Source organism: Salvelinus fontinalis, chromosome 27 (assembly GCF_029448725.1).
Source record: "Salvelinus fontinalis isolate EN_2023a chromosome 27, ASM2944872v1, whole genome shotgun sequence".
Lineage (NCBI taxonomy): Eukaryota > Metazoa > Chordata > Actinopteri > Salmoniformes > Salmonidae > Salvelinus > Salvelinus fontinalis.
Window position 1 is genome coordinate 20,647,157 of NC_074691.1, and position 22,940 is coordinate 20,670,096.

Genomic DNA, 22,940 nt, shown 5'->3' on the forward strand with positions numbered 1-22,940 from the left:
TGTGGGTTTGCACAACCGAAGAATTTCTGCACAAACCGTCAGAAACTGTTTCATGGAAGCTCATCTGCGTGCTGTCGTCCTCACCAGGGTCGTAACCAATGGGCAAATGCTCAGCTTTGATGGCCACTGGCACGCTGGAGAAGTGTGCTCTTTGCGGATGAATCCCGGTTTCAACTGTAACGGGCAGATGGCAGACAGGGTGTATGGTGTCGTGTGGGCGAGCAGTTTGCTGATGTGAACAGAGTGCCCCATGGTGGCGGTGGGGTTATGGTATGGGCAGGTATAAGCTACAGACAACGAACACAATTGCATTTCATCGATGGCAATTTGAATGCACCATGACGAGATACCGAGAGATACCGTGACGAGATCCTGAGGCCCATTGTCGTGCCATCCATCCACCGCCATCACCTCATGTTTCAGCATGATAATGCACGGCCCATGTTGCAACGATCTGTGCACAATTCCTGGAGGCTGAAAATGTCCCAGTTCTACCTTTTTTATATCTATATTCCCAGTCATGTGAAATCCATATACAGTTGAAGTCGGAAGTTTACATACACCTTAGCCAAATACATTTAAACTCAGTTTTTCACAATTCCTGACATTTAATCCAAGTAAAAATTCCCTGTCTTAGGTCAGTTAGGATCACCACTATATTTTAAAAATGTGAACGTCAGAATAATAGTAGAGAGAATTATTTATTTCAGCTTTTATTTCTTTCATCACATTCCCAGTGGGTCAGAAGTTTACATACACTCAATTAGTATTTGGTAGCATTGCCTTTAACTTGGGTCAAACGTTTCGGGTAGCCTTCCAAAAGCTTCCCACAATAATTTGGGTGAATTTTGGCCCATTTCTCCTGACAGAGCTGGTGTAACTGAGTCAGGTTTGTAGGCCTCCTTGCTCGAAGATGCTTTTTAATTTCTGCCCACATTTTCTCTAGGATTGAGGTCAGGGCTTTGTGATGGCCACTCCAATACTTTGACATTGTTGTTCTTAAGCCATTTTTCCACAACTTTGGAACTATGCTTGGGGTCATTGTCCATTTGGAAGAACCATTTGCGATCAAGCTTTAACTTCCTGACTGATGTCTTGAGATGTTGCTTCAATATATCCACATAATTTTCTTTCCTCCTAATGCCATCTATTTTGTGAAGTGCACCAGTCCCTCCTGCAGCAAAGCACCCCCACAACATGATGCTGCCACCCCCGTGCTTCACGGTTGGGATGGTGTACTTCGGCTTGCAAGCGTCCCCCTTTTTCTTCCGAACATAACAATGGTCATTATGGCCAAACAGTTCTATTTTTGTTTCATCAGACCAGAGGACATTTCTCCAAAAAGTATGATATTTGTCCCCATGTGCAGTTGCAATCCGTAGTCTGGCTTTTTTATGGCGGTTTTGAAGCAGTGGCTTCTTCCTTGCTGAGCGGCCTTTCAGGTTATGTCGATATAGGACTTGTTTTAATGTGGACATACATACTTTGTACTTGTTTCCTCCAGCATCTTCACAAGGTCCTTTGCTGTTGTTCTGGGATTGATTTGCATTTCTCGCACCAAAGTACGTTCATCTCTAGGAGACAGAACGCGTCTCCTTCCTGAGTGGTATGACGGCTGCATGGTCCCATGGTGTTTACACTTGCGTACTATTGTTTGTACAGATGAACGTGGTACCTACAGGCATTTGGAAATTGCTCCCAAGGATGAACCAGATTTGTAGAGGTCTACAAATTTTTTTCTGAGGTCTTGGCTGATTTCTTTTGATTTTCCCATGATGTCAAGCAAAGAGGCACTGCGTTTGAAGGTAGGCCTTGAAATACATACACAGGTACACCTCCAATTGACTCAAATTATGGCAATTAGCCTATCAGAAGCTTCTAAAGCCATGACATCATTTTCTGGAACTTTCCAAGTTTAAAGGCACAGTCAACTTAGTGTATGTAAGGGAAGTCCCCCCCCAATTGTACAAAATAACATGGCAAGTTATTGGCACCGGGCGCAGCATATACACGATGGACAAATACACTATTTCTGGCGGTGTTTCATCCAAAGTTGATGGCAAATGCCATGCTGCAAATGAGCTGTGTAACACTCCAAAATTCCTATAGTGGGCGAGTGTGTTCTATCTACATTTTTCATAGGCCTTTTGTAACGCAAGTCAGGACCCAAGAGTAAAGTTTGGACATTTTGAAAGTTTTGGCAAAAACTTATCGCCCCCTTAAAAAAGTGCTTTCTGGACCGTTTTTCGAAATTCTTTCGAGTTTTATGTCATTTACACATGTGTAAGAACTAAATGAAAATACTTTTTTCAAATTTTATTAACATAATTTTTTTTTACATTTTATTTGAACTTAAGGAATATGTTTTGTGCATTTGGAATGTGATTTCATAGGAAGTCAAAAGTCAAAAATGTCAAAAATTTGGAAAAAAAACGTATAACCTCCTTTAAAAAAGTGTTTTCTGGACCGTTTTTTGAAATTCTTTTGATTTTTAGGTCAATTACACATGTATAAGAACTGTATGAAGATACTTTAGTCACATTTTATTATCATATTTTTTTTTTAAATGTTTACTTGTACTTAAGGAATAGGTTTTGTGCATTTGCAATCTGATTTAATATGAAGTCAAAAATGTGAATAAATTAGAAAAAACTTATCAACCCCTTTAAAAAAGTGCTTTTTGGATTTCATAGTCGAAAATAACATTTTGTTTTTAAAAGGCCAAAATGAAGCATTTAAAACCGTTTTGAAAAATGACGCCTGGTAACCCAAAACATGAAACATAGAATATTTTTTTACTTTTTTTGGAAACCTCCTTAAATCACTCAGGCCAGCACCCATTGATTTTTGCCCGTAGTATAGTGCTCCCAGAGCGGGTATGGAAGTCTGGATCCACCCTAAAAGCATTTAAGGCTCTGTGTGTCTTTAAGCACCATACTTTTTCATTCCATCCTTTCTGTGTGTGTCTGTGTGTGTGTGTGTGTGTGTGAGCTTTTCTTTGACATCTGTTTAGAGAAATGACTGATTTACACTTCATGAGGGTTGCCTAATCACACACTTAAAGTTTTGGAAAGATCTGACTTTTTTAACCCTTTGAAAAAGCACCTTTGACCCCATTTTAAGGCACTTCCGGTTGCCACAGGAAGCTATAAGTAAACACCTATCCTGATCGGGGTATGCTTTTACAGAATCCCGAGTTTTAAGTCTATACGTTAAGAACTGACTGATTTACACAGGGTTGAATGCACTATATATCACAAACTGCTGGTTGGGTGTGGCAAAACACTTTTAGGGTGATTTTATCACTTCCGGTTGCTCCAGGAAGCTTAGAATTAACACAGGTAGACCTCATAGTGGCCTGATGGACTGACATCAAAGACAGGTTCATAAGACATTCATAACCCACATAGGCTTAAGGTTGAATTTAGAGGTGCAGTCAATGCATTCCAATGGGGAGACATGTCATTGTAAACTGTTTGATGTAAACACCTTCTTTTAACTGTCAAGGGTTAATGCCACAAGGTCAAGGTTAGGCTTGCACAGATCGGGAGGACCTTAGGAGTGTTCCTGAGGTGAAATTGTGCTTCTAACCTTAACGGTTCTCTCTCTGTCTCCCAAAAGCAAATAAAATTGACTTTGAGGTCAAAGGGTCATTCGTGTCCGTCTTCTTATAACGGTCGCTGCGCTCAGACCAAGCGAGCTACGGTCAAGCGGGGCATCCCGTTGAACTCGGCACGGCCTGGAGATAATAGTAATGCCATTGCGGGCTTTGTGTGTCTTTAAGCACCGTACTTTTTCACTCCATCCCTGCTGTGTGTGTGTGTGTGTGAGAGCTTTTCTTTGACATCTGTTTAGAGAAATGACTGATTTACAGTTCATGAAGGTTGCCTAATCACACACTTAAAGTTTTGGAAAGATCTGACTTTTTTAACCCTTTGAAACAGCACCTATGACCCCATTTTAAGGCACTTCCGGTTGGCAAACACCTATCCTGATCGGGGTATGCTTTTACAGAATCCTGAGTTTTAAGTCTATACGTTAAGAACTGACTGATTTACACAAGGTTGAATGCACTATATATCACAAACTGCTGGTTGGGTATGGCAAAACACTTTTAGGGTGATTTTATCACTTCCGGTTGCTCCAGGAAGCTTAGAATCAACACAGGTAGACCTCATAGTGGCTTGATGGATTGTCATTGAAGACAGGTTCATAAGACATTCATAACCCACATAGGGTTTATTTAAAGAATGCACGTTACATTTGCATATGATTCAACAGTGAAAAACATCACATCATATTGCAAACATAACACACTGTTGAATCATATTGCAAACATAACACACAGTGTCACTGTCACGTTCCTGACCTGTTTTCTCTTGTTTTGTATGTGTTTATTGGTCAGGGCGTGAGCTGGGTGGGCATTTCTATGTGTTGTGTTTCTATGTTGGGTTAAAGGGTTGCCTGGTATGGCTCTCAATTAGAGGCAGGTGTTTGGCATTTCCTCTGATTGAGAGTCATATTAAGGTAGGTTGTTCTCACTGTTTGTTTGTGGGTGATTGTCGTCCGTGTCTGTACCACACGGGACTGTAGCGTTTGTTCGTTCGTTTGTCATAGTCTGTACCTGTTCCTACGTGCTTCGTGTTTTATGTAAGTACTCATGGTTTAGGTCAGTCTACATTCGTTTTTTTGTTATTTTGTAATCATTCCCAGTGTTTGTTTTCGTGTTTTGTCGTTTACCTTAATAAATTCATTATGTCAACATACCTCGCTGCGTATTGGTCCACCGATCCTTCTCTCCTCTCCTCGTCCGAGGAAGAGGAGGAAGACGACAGCCGTTACAGTTACATTTGCAATATGATGTGTTGAATCATATTGCAAACATAACACACTGTTGAATCATATTGCAAACACACAGTGTTACATTTGCAATATGATGTGTTGAATCATATTGCAAATGTAACGTGCATTCTTTAAATACTTTAGAAATACAAAATTGAACGTCCTGATGACCTCAGTATGGCCGGGCAGTGTTAGTGGTTCCTCTCCATCGCTCGTTGCGTGGAAATTTCATCATGTCGATTTTGGTGATGGTCCCCACCCGTTGAAACATATTGCAAATGCACAAAAGTCAACTAGCAAGTCAGTGTCCATCAGTCAATTGGATATTGTCAGACACCAAACTGATACCATCTGACACCAAACTCACTTTTTCCAACTCCTTTAGAAGCCAACTATAACATATTTCAGAGCAGGCCCAAAATTCACAGCGCCTTCCATTTAAACCATAATAAAACAAATAATACGTAGTTATGTTCTAGCTGCGGGTCCAGTTCTCACATTATGTTTAGCCCTATGTGAGGCGACCTCGAATCCCAAGTTTCGGCTCGATAGGTCATTCGGTGCCCGAGCAATAACTTAATTGGTGCTGAAAATCCACTTTTTTCATTGCCTTGCTACGGGGTCCTTGAATGAGCAATCAAACAGGCTCGTTGGGGTCTGTCTCTATGGGCCGAGCCGGTTTCAATGCACCTAGTCTTGAGACTCTGGGACTTTTCTAAATGTCGTCAGTTTCGTTGAGCTGAAAATGAATTGAAAACATAGCAAATACACGAGGCTGTTTATCGGTCTGAGAACCTTCTAGAGCCACATAACTCACCGTGCACAATCAACCTGAGGTCTAGAACAGGTTTCCAAAGTTTCAGAACTCTAGGTCTGACGGTTCTTTAAAAGTTGGAACAAAAGTAACTACCACAGGCACTGTCTGCCTCTTAGCCCCTCAGTGTGTCCCTCCATCATTTCTGTTTGGGTGTGTAAATTTTTCTTTGAAATCTGATGGGACTAATGACTGATTTACAGTTCAGGAGGGTTGCCTAATCACAAATATGAAGTTTTGGAAAGATTTTACATTTTTAACCCTTCAAAAAAGCCCATTTGACACCAATTATGTCATTTCCGGTTGGCACAGGAAGCTGAAAGTAAACACATATACTCACTGGAGTATGCTGTTAGAGAATCCTGAGTTTTAAGTCTATATGTTAAAAATTGACTGATTTACATAGGGCTGAATGCACTATTTCTCTCAAACTGCAGGTTGGGTATTGCAAACACTTTTAGGGTGATTTTAACCACTTCCGGTTGCTCCAGGAAGCTTAGAATCGACACAGGTAGACCTCATGGTGGCCTGATGGACTGTCATCAAAGACAGGTTCATAAGACATTCATAACCCACATAGGCTTAAGGTTGAATTTAGAGGTGCAGTCAATGTATTCCTATGGGGCGAAATGTCATTGTAAACTGTTTGATGTAAACGCCTTCATTTAACTGTGAAGGGTTAATGCCACAAGGTCAAGGTTAGGCTTGCACAGATCGGGAGGACCTTAGGATTGTTCCTGACGTGAAATTGTGCTTCTAACCTTAACGGTTCTCTCTCTGTCTTCCAAAATCAAAGAAAATTGACATTGAGGTCAAAAGGTCATTTGTGTCCGTTCTCTTGTAACGGTCGCTGCGCTCAGACCGAGCGAGCTACGGTCAAGCGGGGCATCCCGTTGAACTCGGCACGGCCTGGAGAATATGGTGATGTCATTTTAGTGGTGATTTCAGAATGCTATTTAAACTTCCGACTTCAACTGTATTATGGCCTAATGAAGTTATTTCAATTGACTGATTTCCTTATATGAACTGTAACTCAGTAAAATCTTTGAAATTGTTGCATGTTGCATTTATATTTTTGTTCAGTGTAGATAAAATATAAAACTTCTATATAAATAGAAATAGTGAAAAGAACTGGTCCTGGAATCGACCCCTGCAGAACACCTTTATGTACGTCAATAAATTCTGACTTAACCCCATCAATCACTATGGCCTGAATTTCTTCACACTAATCATGAAACTAAGAGCAGTTATAATAGGGTGCTGTGTGTAGCTGGTGTAGAGTGTCAAGCGCAGGACAGCAGAGATGAGTAATCAACGTACTTAACTCAAAATACAAAAATATAAGGCAAATATTATGAGCCCACAATAACGGACCGATTTACAAAGAACAATCACTCACAAACAAACATGGGGAACAGAGGGTTAAATAATAAACAGGTAATTGGGTGAGTGAAACCAGGTGTGTAAGACTAAGACAAAACAAATGGAAAATGAAAAGTGGATCGGCGGTGGCTAGAAGGCCGGTGACGTCGACCGCCGAACGCCGCCCGAACAAGGAGAGGGACCGACTTCGGCGGAAGTCGTGACATGTATTCAAAATAAAGTACCATGCTCAGATAAAAAAGAGCAGAATTTACTTATATGAGTGAAATAGCTCTAAGTAGCAATAGAAGTACAGTTGTCCGTTAGTTTACTCCAATTAGGGTAGGGATGATAGGTTAGGGGGGGAAGTTTTGAGAAAATAAAAATTATAATAAAAAAATCTAAGGGGGATTAGAATTGATTCATAAATGTATAGAACCTACAATCGATCTGCAATTTAAAGCTGATCTACCCCCATGCCAAAAAAAACACACAACCCAACCACAACTAACACTCAACCAACACAAACCACCAAACAACAACCAAAATACAAAAAATCAAAACTAACCCGCAGCCAACGCACAACCTACACTCAACCAAGAACCAACACTCAACCAACACACAACCAACACGTAACCAAACTGCCTGCATGGGACATTGTTGTTTATTCAGTTGGGTGTAATGTTTAGACATCCCTCTGTCACCTTCCAGATTGTGCCTTGATTGACTATTTTACATCAAGAATCAAGTCTGTTCTACACAACACATTTTCATATCTGAGTGTTCTGTGACTAAGCTTTCCAAGTGCTTGCCATGTACCCAGACTGAAACCATATGCTGTACAGTAGATTCCTTGCCAGGCATGATTGGGTTGTAGCAGTTTGTCACCAGTCCGGGTGCTAGTCTGCTTCAGCAGGAGCCAGCACCATTTTATATTTCTCTCCATTGCAAGTATGTCTATTTTTGGATCACCTAGTTTGAACCAGAGCTTACGTTTTACCTGATATGCTCTTGCATGGATCTCTATTGCTGCATCACATTGGGATGCAATGTATTTATGATATTGCTATATTGCATTGGTGTGCATGTTAGTTCAAGCTCTCTATTTGATCAGAATATGAATTAGCATCATATGCTAAGCTAGCAGCTGATCCTGTATGCAGCCAGCAGTATAAAGGTCATATGAAAGAGGGCCTGGAGGTCTGCAGTACATACAGTATGAAGCCTAATGAGGAGCAGGGCTGGTTTAAAATGCAGGACAGTGAAACCAAATGATCACATCTATTATGCATGCTGTCCAGAGTGCAGCCTAACCACTGCCAGGAATAGAAAAAGGGACAACAGACAGATAGTGAGGGAGTGTCAGCAGTGTAAAAGTATGTGCACGAGCACACACACATACACACACACACACACACGCACGCAAGCACACACACACACACACACACACACACACACACACACACACACACACACACACACACACACACACACACACACACACACACACACACACACACACACACACACACACACACACACACACACACAGAGAGACAGGCTCCAGGCAGTGTGCAGTCACTCAGACATAATCAGAGATGAAGCCATGGAGAAAGGTGAATTTTATGGGCTGAGAGAGCAGTCTTTAAGAGGGCTGTGTATGTGACGCAGTTTATAGGCTTTAGTAAAGGAAGATGGCTATATTCTCCCTCCTCCTCCTTCTCCCCTCTCCCTCCATCACTCGAGTGATGACTCAATCTTGAGACAGATAGCTAGCCACTGGCACACTAGGTACTCTGCTCCGGCTATTCTATTTTGGAGAATTGTGGTTCTTCTTCAAATATTACTTTTGCGTCTGGCTCTAAGTATTATTTTATCTCTGACCATGGCCATGAATTCAACCTGTTATTTTAATGACATTGGTTCTCTGGCTTGTGTAATTCTACCATCTCACTCTAGCCTTGGGTATTGCTAGTCAGTGCCTGTAGCTGTATTGTTACACTGCTCTGTAGTCTGTTAGCTATGTTGATAGATGGTTGTGTATTCTACGTCTCTCTCTCTCTCTCTCTCGCCATCACTGCTGCTACTGCAGGGAGAATGTTTTGCTACCCCTGCGCTATTGAATCTAGACAGATCTGCAGTAACAGCAGCAACACGGGCAAGTGGTGACAGAGAGAGCGAGAGAGAGCGAGAGAGAGTGTGTTGACATTGAGAGTGTATGTGGCATCAGGGCTACTGGAAGGTGCCGTGCTCGATCTCTAAAGAGTGTGTATTTGTGTGTGTGCAGGACTGGGGCCGCTGTGAGAAGGGCATAGCTGCGTCTTTGGAGAAGCTGAGGGCCTTTAAGAGGAAGCTGTCCCTGCCTCTACCAGACAACCATGAGGAGCTGCACTCTGAGCAAGTCCGCTGCAAGGTGAGACACACACACACACACACACACACACAGACACACACACAGACACACACACACAGACTCCTGGATTTGTCCAGAGTGCTCCAGCCGTCTTTCTAATCTCGACACAGTGACACGTATTCCTCAGATTCCACATTACAACAGTGTGTATGCTGTGTATCACTGGCTTGGTGTTGTTATGTTGGGGATGCCTGTGTAACTAGCTCTTTGCTTTCACAATGTAGTAATAAACAAATGTAAAATGCAGGACTGATTTGGACTGCATGTTGTATTTCATGTTCCCTGCTTCATGACCATCTCTGATCTGTGCAGACACACTGTGATCACATCTGTTTGCTGTGTGCACTGTACTCACACAGTGACACTCTGTTTTCTGTGTGCACTGTACTCACACAGTGACACTCTGTTTGCTGTGTGCACTGTACTCACACAGTGACACTGTTGGCTGTGTGCACTGTACTCACACAGTGACACTCTGTTTGCTGTGTGCACTGTACTCACACAGTGACACTCTGTTGGCTGTGTGCACTGTACTCACACAGTGGCACTCTGTTGGCTGTGTGCACTGTACTCACACAGTGGCACTCTGTTGGCTGTGTGCACTGTACTCACACAGTGACACTCTGTTGGCTGTGTGCACTGTACTCACACAGTGACACTCTGTTTGCTGTGTGCACTGTACTCACACAGTGACACTCTGTTGGCTGTGTGCACTGTACTCACACAGTGACACTCTGTTTGCTGTGTGCACTGTACTCACACAGTGACACTCTGTTTGCTGTGTGCACTGTACTCACACAGTGACACTCTGTTTGCTGTGTGCACTGTACTCACACAGTGACACTCTGTTTGCTGTGTGCACTGTACTCACACAGTGACACTCTGTTGGCTGTGTGCACTGTACTCACACAGTGAAACTCTGTTTGCTGTGTGCACTGTACTCACTCAGTGACACTCTGTTGGCTGTGTGCACTGTACTCACACAGTGACACTCTGTTTGCTGTGTGCACTGTACTCACACAGTGACACTCTGTTGGCTGTGTGCACTGTACTCACACAGTGACACTCTGTTTGCTGTGTGCACTGTACTCACACAGTGACACTCTGTTGGCTGTGTGCACTGTACTCACTCAGTGACACTCTGTTTGCTGTGTGCACTGTACTCACACAGTGACACTCTGTTGGCTGTGTGCACTGTACTCACACAGTGACACTCTGTTGTCTGTGTGCACTGTACTCACACAGTGCAACTCTGTTTGCTGTGTGCACTGTACTCACACAGTGACACTCTGTTTGCTGTGTGCACTGTACTCACACAGTGATGTTTCATGCATGACATGTCCTCTACTCCTTAGGGTGAAGGGCCAGTAGCATGGTTAGCCTCTGCCAGGGCATCAGCTTTCTGTGTGTGTGTGTGTGTGTGTGTGTGTGTGTGTGTGTGTGTGTGTGTGTGTGTGTGTGTGTGTGTGTGTGTGTGTGTGTGTGTGTGTGTGTGTGTGTGTGTGTGTGTGTGTGTGTGTGTGTGTGTGTGTGTGTGTGTGTGTGTGTGTTAGGCAATTTCATATTATGTAATAAGTTAACGTAATCCACCTGCAACACAAACCGTTAGTAAATAGCTGACACACTGGCAAGGAAGACGTGAGCCTAGTTGCTAATATTTGTGTTTTGGTTTTGGCTTTGGTTTGCAGACAGTTCAGACAGATTTTATTTTTATTCTGTCCTTGCCTATTTTTTGTGTTCAGTCTTAGCAATTAAGGTTTTATACAATGTTAGATTTCCCTGTTTTACGTCTAAGATTTAACACTAAGATAATGTTGTTGGTTATGTTTCCATCTAAGAGGAAATGCCCTTAAGATGCTGTGCTTCATACACACATCATCTTTTATGATTCATTTAGCCTTAGTCATGTTTTCAGCTGAAGCGTTTTAAGACACGTCCTCCTAGTGTTTTCTGTGGCTTTTATGACTCATCACCCGCAGCACCATCTGGTGATGCAGTGGTGCTCAAACAACAGATTAGATAGCTGGTTTTAGCCTGGTGTGACGCTCAGGTTGGCTAGGCTCAGTTAGTCTATATAATATTTTGTTACAATCTTCTCAAACCCAAAAAGATTTGCTCAGCTCTGCATTAGGGCTGGGCGGTTACCATATTTTAATATATAACCCAGTATTGATGCATGGACCGGTTTGGTTTTTTTCTTTACCTTCTATAAAAGGTATTTGAATGTTTGGTTTGTTAAATGTGATACGCTGTGTGTAACGTCCATTTGTATAGTTTACTCTGCTACCTGAGTCCTCCCTCTCTCCTCTCTGTCTCTCCACACCGCTTCCACACAGACCTAGTCCCACCTGTCACTCAAGGAGCACATGTTGCTGTTGCTAGACCACGAGACACTTTCGTTCAGTCTGCATGGTCAATGCAGCACATGCAACAATGTTGTTTCCACTTTGATCTTAATATAAATCCACAAGCGTTCTATAATTACAATATTAGTTTGTGTTTCTTACATCAGCAAACAGCTAGTTTGTATTTTCTTAGCATGTTAAGCTAAATCGTGTTAGCCAATAATGCTACTCGCTAGCTAACTAGCTAATAAAAGTACTGAGTCAGAGCACACGTAGCTGGTTAATACAGCCTGATACCAGTGCTGGTGGAGGCCTAAATCAGCATGTTGTTTGTGCAACAATATATTCTAAATCAAAGAGGAATAGGCAAAGCATGAATATGTTGGCTATATGAACACAGATTTAACGTAGCCAAAGATAATAGGGTGCCATAGGAAACACAGAACATCACTAATAAACATTATATTTACATGATTCCAAAAGTTCACCCAAGTGTTTTGATCTAAATCACAATTGCAACATTTGGTTAAAAATAAGGCCTAGTATTTTTGCCCATATCGTGGCAGTGTGGAAATGATCTGAAATGAGTGCAGGAAATGCAGGAAATTATTTTAGGTTGAAGTTAAATGAAACATTATATAACAATCAGAATGGAGAAAGACCCATTGAAATTATTTAGAATATATGTGTTGCCACCCTAGAGTCACGCACTACTCATAAAGCAAATTTAGAGCTTTTATTAATCAAAAACATGAAATACTGTCAAATACCGTCATACCGTCAAAAAAATTCCCATATCGCCCTACTCTGCATTCCTCTATATTCGTTTAAATGATTGTGTTTGTGTGTGGTGTATCTGTCTTTCAATTAATGTTAAGTAGTTGACGAGCTGTATCGGGAGTGTGATAGATTACCTTTATGTGTGTGTATCCTCTCTTTCTAACCCATCATCTCTCTGTGTGGTGTAGGAGTTAGAGAGCAATGTGGATGGCTGGACTGATGACCTCACCTCTCTGTTCCTGCTGAGGGATTCTCTGGAGGGCGTGGTCGGTGCTGATGACCTCACAGTCCTGCAGGACCGCCTCCAGCTGCTGCAGCGCCAGTGGGAGGAGATCTGTCACCAGGTAGACACACCTGGCGCGCGCACACACACACACACACACACACACAGTGGGAGGATATACACTACTGTTCAAAAGTTTGGGGTCACTTAGAAATGTCCTTGTTTTTGAAAGAAAAGCACATTTTTTGTCCATTAAAATAACATCAAATTGATCAGAAATACAGTGTAGACATTGTTAATGTTGTAAATGACTATTGAAGCTGGAAACTGCTGATTATTTTATGGAATATCTACATATATGTACAGAGGCCCATTATCAGCAACCATCAGTCCTGTGTTCCAATGCCACGTTGTGTTAGCTAATCCAAGTTTATAATTTTAAAAGGCTAACTGATCATTAGAAAACCCTTTTGCAATTATGTTAGCACAGCTGAAAACTGTTGTTCTGATTAAAGAAGCAATAAAACTGGCCTTCTTTAGACTAGTTGAGTCTCTGGATCATCAGCATTTGTGGTTTCGATTACAGGCTCAAAATGGCCAGAAACAAAGACCTTTCTTCTGAAACTCATCAGTCTATTCTTGTTCTGAGAAATGAAGACTATTCCATGCGAGAAATTGCCAAGAAACTGAAGATCTCATACAACGCTGTGTACTACTCCCTTCACAGAACAGCACAAACTGGCTCTAACCAGAATAGAAAGGGGAGTAGGAGGCCCCGGTGCACAACTGAGCAAGAGGACAAGTACATTAGCGTCTAGTTTGAGAAACAGATGCCTCACAAGTCCTCAACTGGCAGCTTCATTAAATAGTACCCGACTCAAAGTCAACAGTGAAGAGGCGACTCCGGGATGTCGGCCTTCTAAGCAGTTCCTCTGTCCAGTGTCTGTGTTCTTTTGCCCATCTTAATCTTTTCTTTTTATTGGCCAGTCTGAAAAAAAACAATGTCTACACTCTATTTCTGATCAATTTGATGTGATTTTAATTGACAAAAAATGTGCTTTTCTTTCAAAAACACTGGCATTTCTAAGTGACTCCAAACTTTTGAACGGTAGTGTATGTCAGCAGGTACACACACGCACGTCATGAACCATAACTCACCTGGCACATGTGTTCAGCACATCCTAAATACAATTGGATATCACAAGTGGGGCAGCAGGGTAGCCTAGTGGTTAGAGCGTTGGACTAGTAACTGAAAGGTTGCAAGTTCAAATCCCCGACAAGGAAAAACTCTGTTGTTCTGCCTCTGAACAAGGCAGTTAACCCACTGTTCCTAGGCTGTCATTGAAAATAAGAATGTGTTCTTAATTGACTTGCCTAGTTAAATAAAGATTTAAAAAAAATATATATCTTTCCAATTTGTAAGTCGCTCTGGATAAGAGCGTCTGCTAAATGACTTAAATGTAAAATTGGGGATAATGAATACAAATAATACTAGAGTGTCTGACTGTGTATCTCTATAGTCAATGCTTTACCACCGAGCCTAGACTTGAGTGTCTCTGGCCCTGCTCTCACAAATACAAAAGTCATCTAATCAGTCTGTTCCCAGATCATTACACATTATGCTAAAATAAACAGTGGGCTATATATCTGTTACACATTGTTATCTTTGCCTGAGTGTGCATGGCTCTTTAGCACAGTGAACAGAGACACAGCAGTGGCGTCTTAACTGTGATGAAGTCCATATGCTGTGTGTTCAGTAAGCATATCTATTGCTTATGTTCCGGACGTCACTCACACAGTGTCATTGTGCCTTAGAGATAATGTAAGGTCGGGGTTAGTTTGGTTCCGGCAGAGAGGATATGCATAGATAACTGCACAGGGCTGGGAGCTTGGCACGCTTTGTAGTTGCTGTTTCAAAGAGTTTTTATTGACTCCAGATATTGTCTGTTTTTCTTCTACGCCCTCCTCCTCTGACCCCCACCCCCCTCCTCCCCTCCATAGCTGTCCCTGCGCAGGCAGCAGGTGAGTGAGAAGCTGAATGAGTGGGCAGTGTTTAACGAGAAGAACAAGGACCTGTGTGAGTGGCTTACCCAGATGGAGAGCAAGGTGTCTCAGAATGGAGACATCAGCATCCAGGAGATGATCGAGAAGCTGCGCAAGGTGATTACACACACACTCACAAAGACATAAACACGACATATAAATACACACTCATTCATACATCTTCATGATCAAGACACACAACAATACACACACTCGCACGCACGCACGCACACACACACACACACACAAACGCATGCACACGCAGACACACACACTCTCTCAATCTCGATCTCACACCTTCTCACGACCTCCTTTTGCAATCCCCCTCTCCCAGGACTACCAGGAAGAGATCGGTGTGGCCCAGGAGAATAAGCAGCAGCTGCAGGTGATGGGGGAGCGCTTGGCCAGGGCCAGCCATGAGAGCAAGGCTGCAGAGATACAACACAAACTCAGCAAGGTCAGCGAGCGCTGGCAACACCTGCTGGACCTCATCGCTGCTAGGTGAGCATGACGGGGATCTGGGTGCAATGTGGGTGAGTGGGGAGATTAAAGTTAAAGGATCACTTTACAAAAAATATATATTTTAGTACTTTTTCTTTAGTCTACTGTTGTCCCACTCCCAAGTGTTTTGATGATGTTGTACCACACACACACACAAATTATTTTGTGTCGAGGTTCTGGCTAACAGCGATTAACTGCACGCAATAAAAGATAAAGAGAGTCGCACACTATATATAAAAACCCAGTACATTTACATTTAAGTCATTTAGCAGACGCTCTTATCCAGAGCGACTTACAAATTGGAAAGTTCATACATATTCATCCTGGTCCCCCCGTGGGAATTGAACCCACAACCCTGGCGTTGCAAGCGCCATGCTCTACCAACTGACCCACACGGGACCACAGTAATTTATTGTGTAAACCACCAACGTTTTGGCATCACTGTGCCTTCTTCACTGTGCCTTCACTGTGCCCTCTCCATGATTGTGCCTCCCACAATAACAATCCGGACATACCCCAACCAAAAACCACTGTGCCTTCACTGTGCCTTCTTCATCATTGTGCCTCCCACAATAACAATCCGGACATACCCCAACCAAAAACCCTGGATGAACGGCAATATCCATACAATGCTGAGAGCCCGTACTGCAGCATTCATTGTCAGCAGAACGAACGCTGATGACTCGGTGGCGCGTTACGTGTACAAGGTGAGCAGGTACTACCTCCGCAAATCCATTTGGGATGCAAAAAGACAATACAGACTCAAACTTGAATTAATGTTCAACAACTCAGACTCGCAACACATGTGGCAAGGACTACGGACTATCACGGAGTACAAAGGCCAATCCAGCTGTGTGGTGCCCACCGAAGCCTCCCTCCCAGATGGGTTTAACACATTCTATGCTCGCTTCGAGGCAGACAACACCAAAGACTCTCGCTGCTCCGGACGACTAGGTAATTATACTCTACGAGGCTGACATGAGGAAAAAGAGTGAATACTCTCAAAGCCGCCGGCCCAGATGGCATCCCTGGCCGCATCCTCAGAGTGTGTGCTGACCAGCTGGCGGGTGTCTTTTTGGACATATTAAACCTGTCCCAGGCTGTAGTCCACACCTGCTTCAAGGAGACCACCATTGTCCCAGTCCCCAAGTAGGACAAGGTAACATGCCCCGTTGCACTCACCCCGGTCATCATAAAGTGCTTTGAGAGGCTGGTCATGGCCCACATCAAGGCCAGCATGCCTGGCACAATGGACCCACTCCAATTTTTTCCTACCATTCCAACAGATCCATGGAAGATGCCATTTCCATCGCTATTCACACGGCTGTAACACATCTGGTCAAGAGGCACACCTATGTGAGAATGCTGTTTGACTACAGTTCAGCATTCAACACTATAGTTCCCTCCAAGCTCAACACCAAGCTCAGAACCCTGGGTCTGGACACCACTCTCTGCAACTGGATCCTGGACTGTGAGGATTGGCAACAACACCTCCTCCACACTGCCTCAACACAGGGCCCCCCAGGGGTGTGTCCTCAGCCCTCTGCTGTACTCCCTGTTCACCCACGACTGTGTGGCTTTGCACAACACCCAACTCTATCATCAAGTTTGCTGATGACACCACGGTTGTAGGCCTGATAACCAACAACAATGAATCAGCCTATAGGGAGGAGGTAAGTTAACTGGCATTGTGGTGTCATGACAACAATCTCTCCCTAAAGGTCAGCAAAACAAAGGAGTTAGTTGTCGATTTCAGGAAGCAGAGAAGGGAACATGCCCCCCTTTTAATTTTATTTAACTAGGCAAGTCAGTTAAGAACACATTTTTATTTACAATGACAGCCCACACCGGCCAAACCCGGACGACGCTGGGCCAATTGTGCGCCGCCCTATGGGACTCCCAATCGCGTCTGGTGATACAGCCTGGATTCAACCCAGGGTGTCTGTAGTGACACCTCATGCACTGAGATGCAGTGCCTTAGACCGCTGCGCCAGTCAGGAGTCAGAAAACAGAATGGAGACGTCAGAAAAGGAATGTGTTATCATGGTCAAAGATTACGGTGTGCATTTTATGCACTGTAAATCCCTATGGGGGGAGGGAATGAACAGAGTTGCTGAGTTGGCTTTACTACCATCTTGCTCTTATGATGTCAGACAATCTCGTCTGAACGTTAGACAATAAAATAGAAACACAATGGTTGTGTTTCAAACACTTGTTGGTCGGACAGATTCAGTTGGAAATTCACATTAACTTCATGGCTATCTGTAAAACGGCCTGAACGTTAGACAATACAATAGAAACACTACAGTTGTGTACCTGTAAAACAACCTGAAGAACCCATCTATTCATATCTTCAACTGGTCCACTGTCTTCAGCTTTGATAATGCCATGATATGGGGTGGCAGGGTAGCCTAGTGGGTAGAGCGCTGTTCTGCCACTGAACAGGCAGTTAACCCACTGTTCCGAGGCCGTCATTGAAAATAAGAATTTGTTCTTAAAGGACTTGCCTAGTTAAATAAAGGTAAAATAAAAAAAATATTCTGCCACTCAGAAGTCATGAGATGGGTGAGAAATCAGATGATGATTGAGCACAGGTGAAAAGACATTATAAAATGAACAACCACACTATGGCCCATTGACATAGCAGTGGGAGAGAGCCATCGATTGAGAAAAGAACATACCCCCCTGTCGAAGCAGATTGGTCAGATCACTTTGTTTTGTCTCTGTTAAACTCAGCATGGTTGATGCTTCAGAAGATTAGTCCATCATGGTCTCCTCGAGCAAGGGAACAATGAACTACAACAGAATAAAACCACACGGCTAAACTAAAGCAAGAGTACCTGCTGCCAGGTATATGAATGGACAATATTAAGATTGGATGACTCGCAATTAAGCACAAGCCGAGTTTGAGTGGGTGGTTTATTGATATTCTGCCTTATAGCAAAATGGGGAAAACAATATTTTCACTATGTGAGTGAGAAAAATATGTTGTTGTCCACTCCACCAGATGACAAACAAATAAATATGCAGAAATGTAAATATTAAATGTTTGGCAGCTACAATGGCAGTTATACACCAGTGTCTAAAATGTCAATACTCAGAGAAAATGTGGTTTGGATAAACAATAAGTGACATAAAAAAATGTGTAAAAGACAAAAACAGAATTGATCAAAACATACCATAGTTTAAGATTTCAAATATTAAGAAGACACTTCACAGTATAGTTACCAGAAAAAAACTTGATAGGTAGTTAAAAAATAAAAAGCATGGGGACTACTCAAAACGGTGCCTGAGGAAGGCCTGCTGCATCATCAAGGACCCCACACCCCCCAGCCAGGAGCTGTTCACTCCCTTACCGTTGGGCAGACGTTACAAGCCATCAGACTGCTGAACACTTGAACTTGACTGACCACCTGCACTGACTCTCTACACCTTAGCACACATGCAAACATAAATATTTGACTATAAATTGTGCCTTCCTGTATTATACTTATGCTAAAATGTTTATTTTATTCTACAGAGCCTAGTGTTGCAAATGGAAAGGTATAGTACTGGAAACCTCCAAAGTTTACCAATATACTACCTGAATTTTTATGTAATCTATCACAAGACATCTAGTGGCCCTTTTTGGGTACTTCAGATTATCACAGGTGTCTGTAATTATCTCTGGCCCTCTGTGTGGTATTATGAGGCCTTATGGCATGTAAAATACACTCAGTTTATTAGGTACCCCGTTCATGAAAATGGTTAACTCCTACAGACAGTGAGTCACGTGACCGTGGCTTGCTATATAAAGCAGGCAGAGAAGAATTGAGGCATTCAGTACTGTTTGATTGAGCGTTAGAATGAGCTAAACGAGTCACCTAAATTACTTTGAGCGTGGTATGATCGTCGGTGCCAGGTGTGCCGTTTCCAATATCTCAGAAACAGCCGACAGCCTGGGGTTTTCACGCACGACAGTGTCTAGGGTTTACAGAGAATGGTGCAACAAACAAAAAACATCCAGTCAGCGGCAGTCCTGTGGGCAAAAACAGCTCATTGATGAGAAGTCGTGCAAGCTAAGAGGCGTACCAGAAATATGCAAATAATGGCGCAGTACAACAGTGGTATGCAGAATGGCTTCTCGGAACGCACAACTCGTCGGTCCTTGTCACGGATGGGCTATTGCAGCAGACAACCACACCAGGTTCCACTCCTATCAGTTAAAAACAAGAAGAAGAGGCTCCAGTGGGCCATTCTACTTCGACCAACACTGAACATTTGAGGAGTGGAAAAATATTGTCTTGTCCGACGAATCCCGATTACTGTTGCGTCATGCAGATGGCAGAGTCAGGATTTGGCGTAAACAGCATGACTCCATGGCCCCATCATGCCTGGTCTCAACAGTACAGGCTGGTGGTGTTGGTGTAACGGTGTGGGGAATGTTTTCCTGGCACACGTTAGGTCCCTTGATACCAAATGAGCAACGTTTCCATGCCCCGAAGAATTCAGCCGCTTCTAAAGGCAAAGGGGGGTCCGACCCAGTACTAGATGGGTGTATCTAATAAACTGGCCACTGAGTGTATATGAAATAATTAAATAAGATGATTTTAAAATAAAAGGTTGTAAATCATTATCCAAAATCAGTGAATGCCATTGGTGTTTTAATATGAGGGTTTCAGTAAATATCAAAAAGAGTGGTGGTGATGATGATGAGGATGATGCTGTGCGCATCTATAGGTCATGTGGATGTGTTGTGTCTGTGCAGCTTGGGTGGGGAAGTGATATGATGTTCTGTAAATTCACAGCAATTCGCTTCCTCCTAGTGGAGAAGTCTTGAGTGAGAGGACGCCTGTGAGTCACATGACTAGAATAGCTGTGACTAGCCTGTTGGTCTTGGTGTCAGGACAACAGGGAGGTAAAAAGAAAGAGAGCAAAAGAGCTCTCATGCCTTCCTCTTCTCTCCCCTCTTCCTCCCCCTTTCCCCTTCCTCTTGCTGAGCCAACTGTTCCCCTCTCTCTTTCCCTCCCTCTATCTTCCTCCGGCTGTTGCCCTCTGAGAATGGAATGGAGGGAGGAGGGGAGAGGGGGGGGGCAGTGAGTGACCCCAGACAGCTGCAGACTTGTTCTATTCTGTCCGTCCCTTTTTCAACAAGGAAAACTGAAAGCAGAGTCAGTTTCTCACAAGTAGTTTCTCAGAAGTATAAGAAAACCTTAAACATACTTTCATTTTGTCTCAACTTGTGGAGTTTTTCAGCAATTGGAGAAAGTATTTCGTAGTTTTGCTTGAAAAGGGAAGGAACTTTTCCCATTCCAGGAGTTCTCACAGAAACACTTGAACTTTTATCTCCTGTGCACACTGGCTCCGTGCACGCCTGCTGTGTGACATTCCATCCGTCTGCCTGCTCTGCGGCACATGGCTCTGACTGTAAGTCCTCTTTTAGCAACAGCAGCACTTGTCACTCTCAGGCACACACACACACACACACACACATGCCGTTTGGGCTGTCTTTTTTTAATACCTTTGAGAGCAGTTGACAAGTAACACTAGTGCCCCCCCCCCCCCCCATGTTAACCCCCCTCTCCCGCCACTACAGGGGGTAAACTAGCTAGACTATAGAAAGTCCCAATCGGAACACCCAGAAGAAAGAGAAGGGAGTTTAAAACCATAGCTAGCTCCATAACGTTACTGTTTATTGACGTTAGCTTTGAGTTTGGACATTCCTGCCCCCATGGTTCTGGACTTGGGGACTGATAACATGGCAGGATGCCCAAGCGAAGACTCAGAGGATCTGCCGGAATGTGACTGCGATATCAACAGGCAGGCTTATCTTAGAGAATTGGGCTGAATTGTTTTGTCTTGGAAAATTACACTGGGGTTGTTTGGAATCTGGCTTGCATGTTCGTTTGCGCTATTGGGCAATTAATTAATCAAATAACTGGTTTTGGATAATAGTCTAAGAAGTTGTCTGCTGTCGGCTGTATACTGGAGAACTACAGTATTGCAGAGCTTTGTGTACTAGCAGAGTGTGGGAGGAGTAGGCTAGCTGTTGTTGACTGTTATAGACGTTGAGACATTTCTCTCTGTGTTGATGAATAGACTGTTGTTTTTCTGCTCTCTAAAAGGTCACTGAGGGGACCAAAAACTCTTTCAATGTCAAACGTTCTTTTCTGTCATCATTAGTGGGTAACAACAAGAGAGAAGCATGAGATATCTTAGTGACTTTTACTCAGTTAAAAACATACTGTAGCTGCTTAGGGTGAGAAGCAGAAACAGTACATCAATGCTATATTTTTCACCTTTTCACCTTGAGCAAATATTTGGCGATTTAGAATATTAGTGATATTGATTGTAATCAGTGTGGGCGGTAACATTATGTAATCAGATTACTTTCACATTGGGTAATATTATTACAGTTACTTTGTCAAATAACGCAATACTTTCAGAATCACATCACTACCGGACGCGTTTCCATGATCAGATCTCGACTTGCTTCCTCATTTAGTTCTGAGCAAGCTGGGAAAGGCTGTTTGGACAAATGTCATGACAGCTGCTTTCCATAGAAATGTATAGAGGGCGCAGCTCTGATCTTTGCCATTGATCGCTTCTGTGATAGAAAAGCCCATAGAGGTCTTTCCCGTCTAGTGGAAAGTGTGCACTCTATACATCTCTATGGTTCTGTGTAGCCTACATGCAGTTTATATCCAGAATTGGCAGCTCCAGAGAATGATTTTAAATGAAAAGATAGGAAATCTGTACAGATTTTTGGCTTACAGTATATGTGGCTAATTAAGCAACACATACGATAGCGCAGTACTTGTATATTAGCACAGGACAGCAGCGCCACAGATGAAACGAGAAACTAGTTATCAAACATGAGTTAGTAAGTAGCCTTTCTTTGGTAGACATCATATGGCTTGCCTTGCTCCTTCCGACAGATTTTGAGATTTTTTGTCATGAAAGTAATATACTGACTAGCAGTGCTTGGCTTAGGCAAGAGCTCACCGGCGCTGAGTACTGGCACCTAAAATTTCTACTGCTTGAGCTCCTGCACATCTTATAGAATATTAGCTCAAAAGTATTGTGGAGCTCCTGCACATCTTATAGAATATTAGCTCAAAAGTATTGTGGAGCTCCTGCACCTAAACTATTTGGGTGCCTGCAAAATGAGTACCGGCACCTATTTCAGTCCAAGTCAAACACTGATAACTAGTAAGATAACATATTACTTTCCACACAAAGTAATATTGTACAGTAACGCATCAAGTAACTAATCCCAACACTGATTATAATATTGTTTATATACAGAGCATGTATCAATGTTTTGAACCACTAAACTATGTCACCACGGCCTGTTCACACACTATCATCCAGAAGGCGAGATCAATACAGGTGCATCAAAGATGGGACCGAGAGACTGAAAAACAGCTTTTATCTCAAGGCCATCTGACTGTTAAATAGCCATCATTAGCCGGCTTCCACCTAGTACCCTGCCCTGAACTTAGTCACTGCCACTAGCCGGCTACCACCCGGTTACCAGTGGAGTAAAGTACTTATGTAAAAATACTTTAAGTAGCGCTTAAGTAGTTTTTTGGGCTATCTGTACTTTACTTTACTATTTATATTTTTGACAACTTT

General features: G+C 42.9%; 1 protein-coding gene across 10 annotated transcripts in view; it reads left to right on the plus strand.

Moving 5' to 3' along the window:
- Nucleotides 1-22,940, plus strand: part of syne1a (spectrin repeat containing, nuclear envelope 1a) — a 202,944-nt gene that overhangs the window by 162,810 nt on the left and 17,194 nt on the right. For all 10 annotated transcript variants that reach the window (XM_055885241.1, XM_055885242.1, XM_055885240.1 and 7 more), the window contains 4 exons: nt 9,306-9,431; nt 12,745-12,900; nt 14,781-14,939; nt 15,157-15,323. In XM_055885241.1, the coding sequence (XP_055741216.1) occupies nt 9,306-9,431; nt 12,745-12,900; nt 14,781-14,939; nt 15,157-15,323 (608 nt within the window). The remainder of the gene's footprint in view (nt 1-9,305; nt 9,432-12,744; nt 12,901-14,780; nt 14,940-15,156; nt 15,324-22,940) is intronic.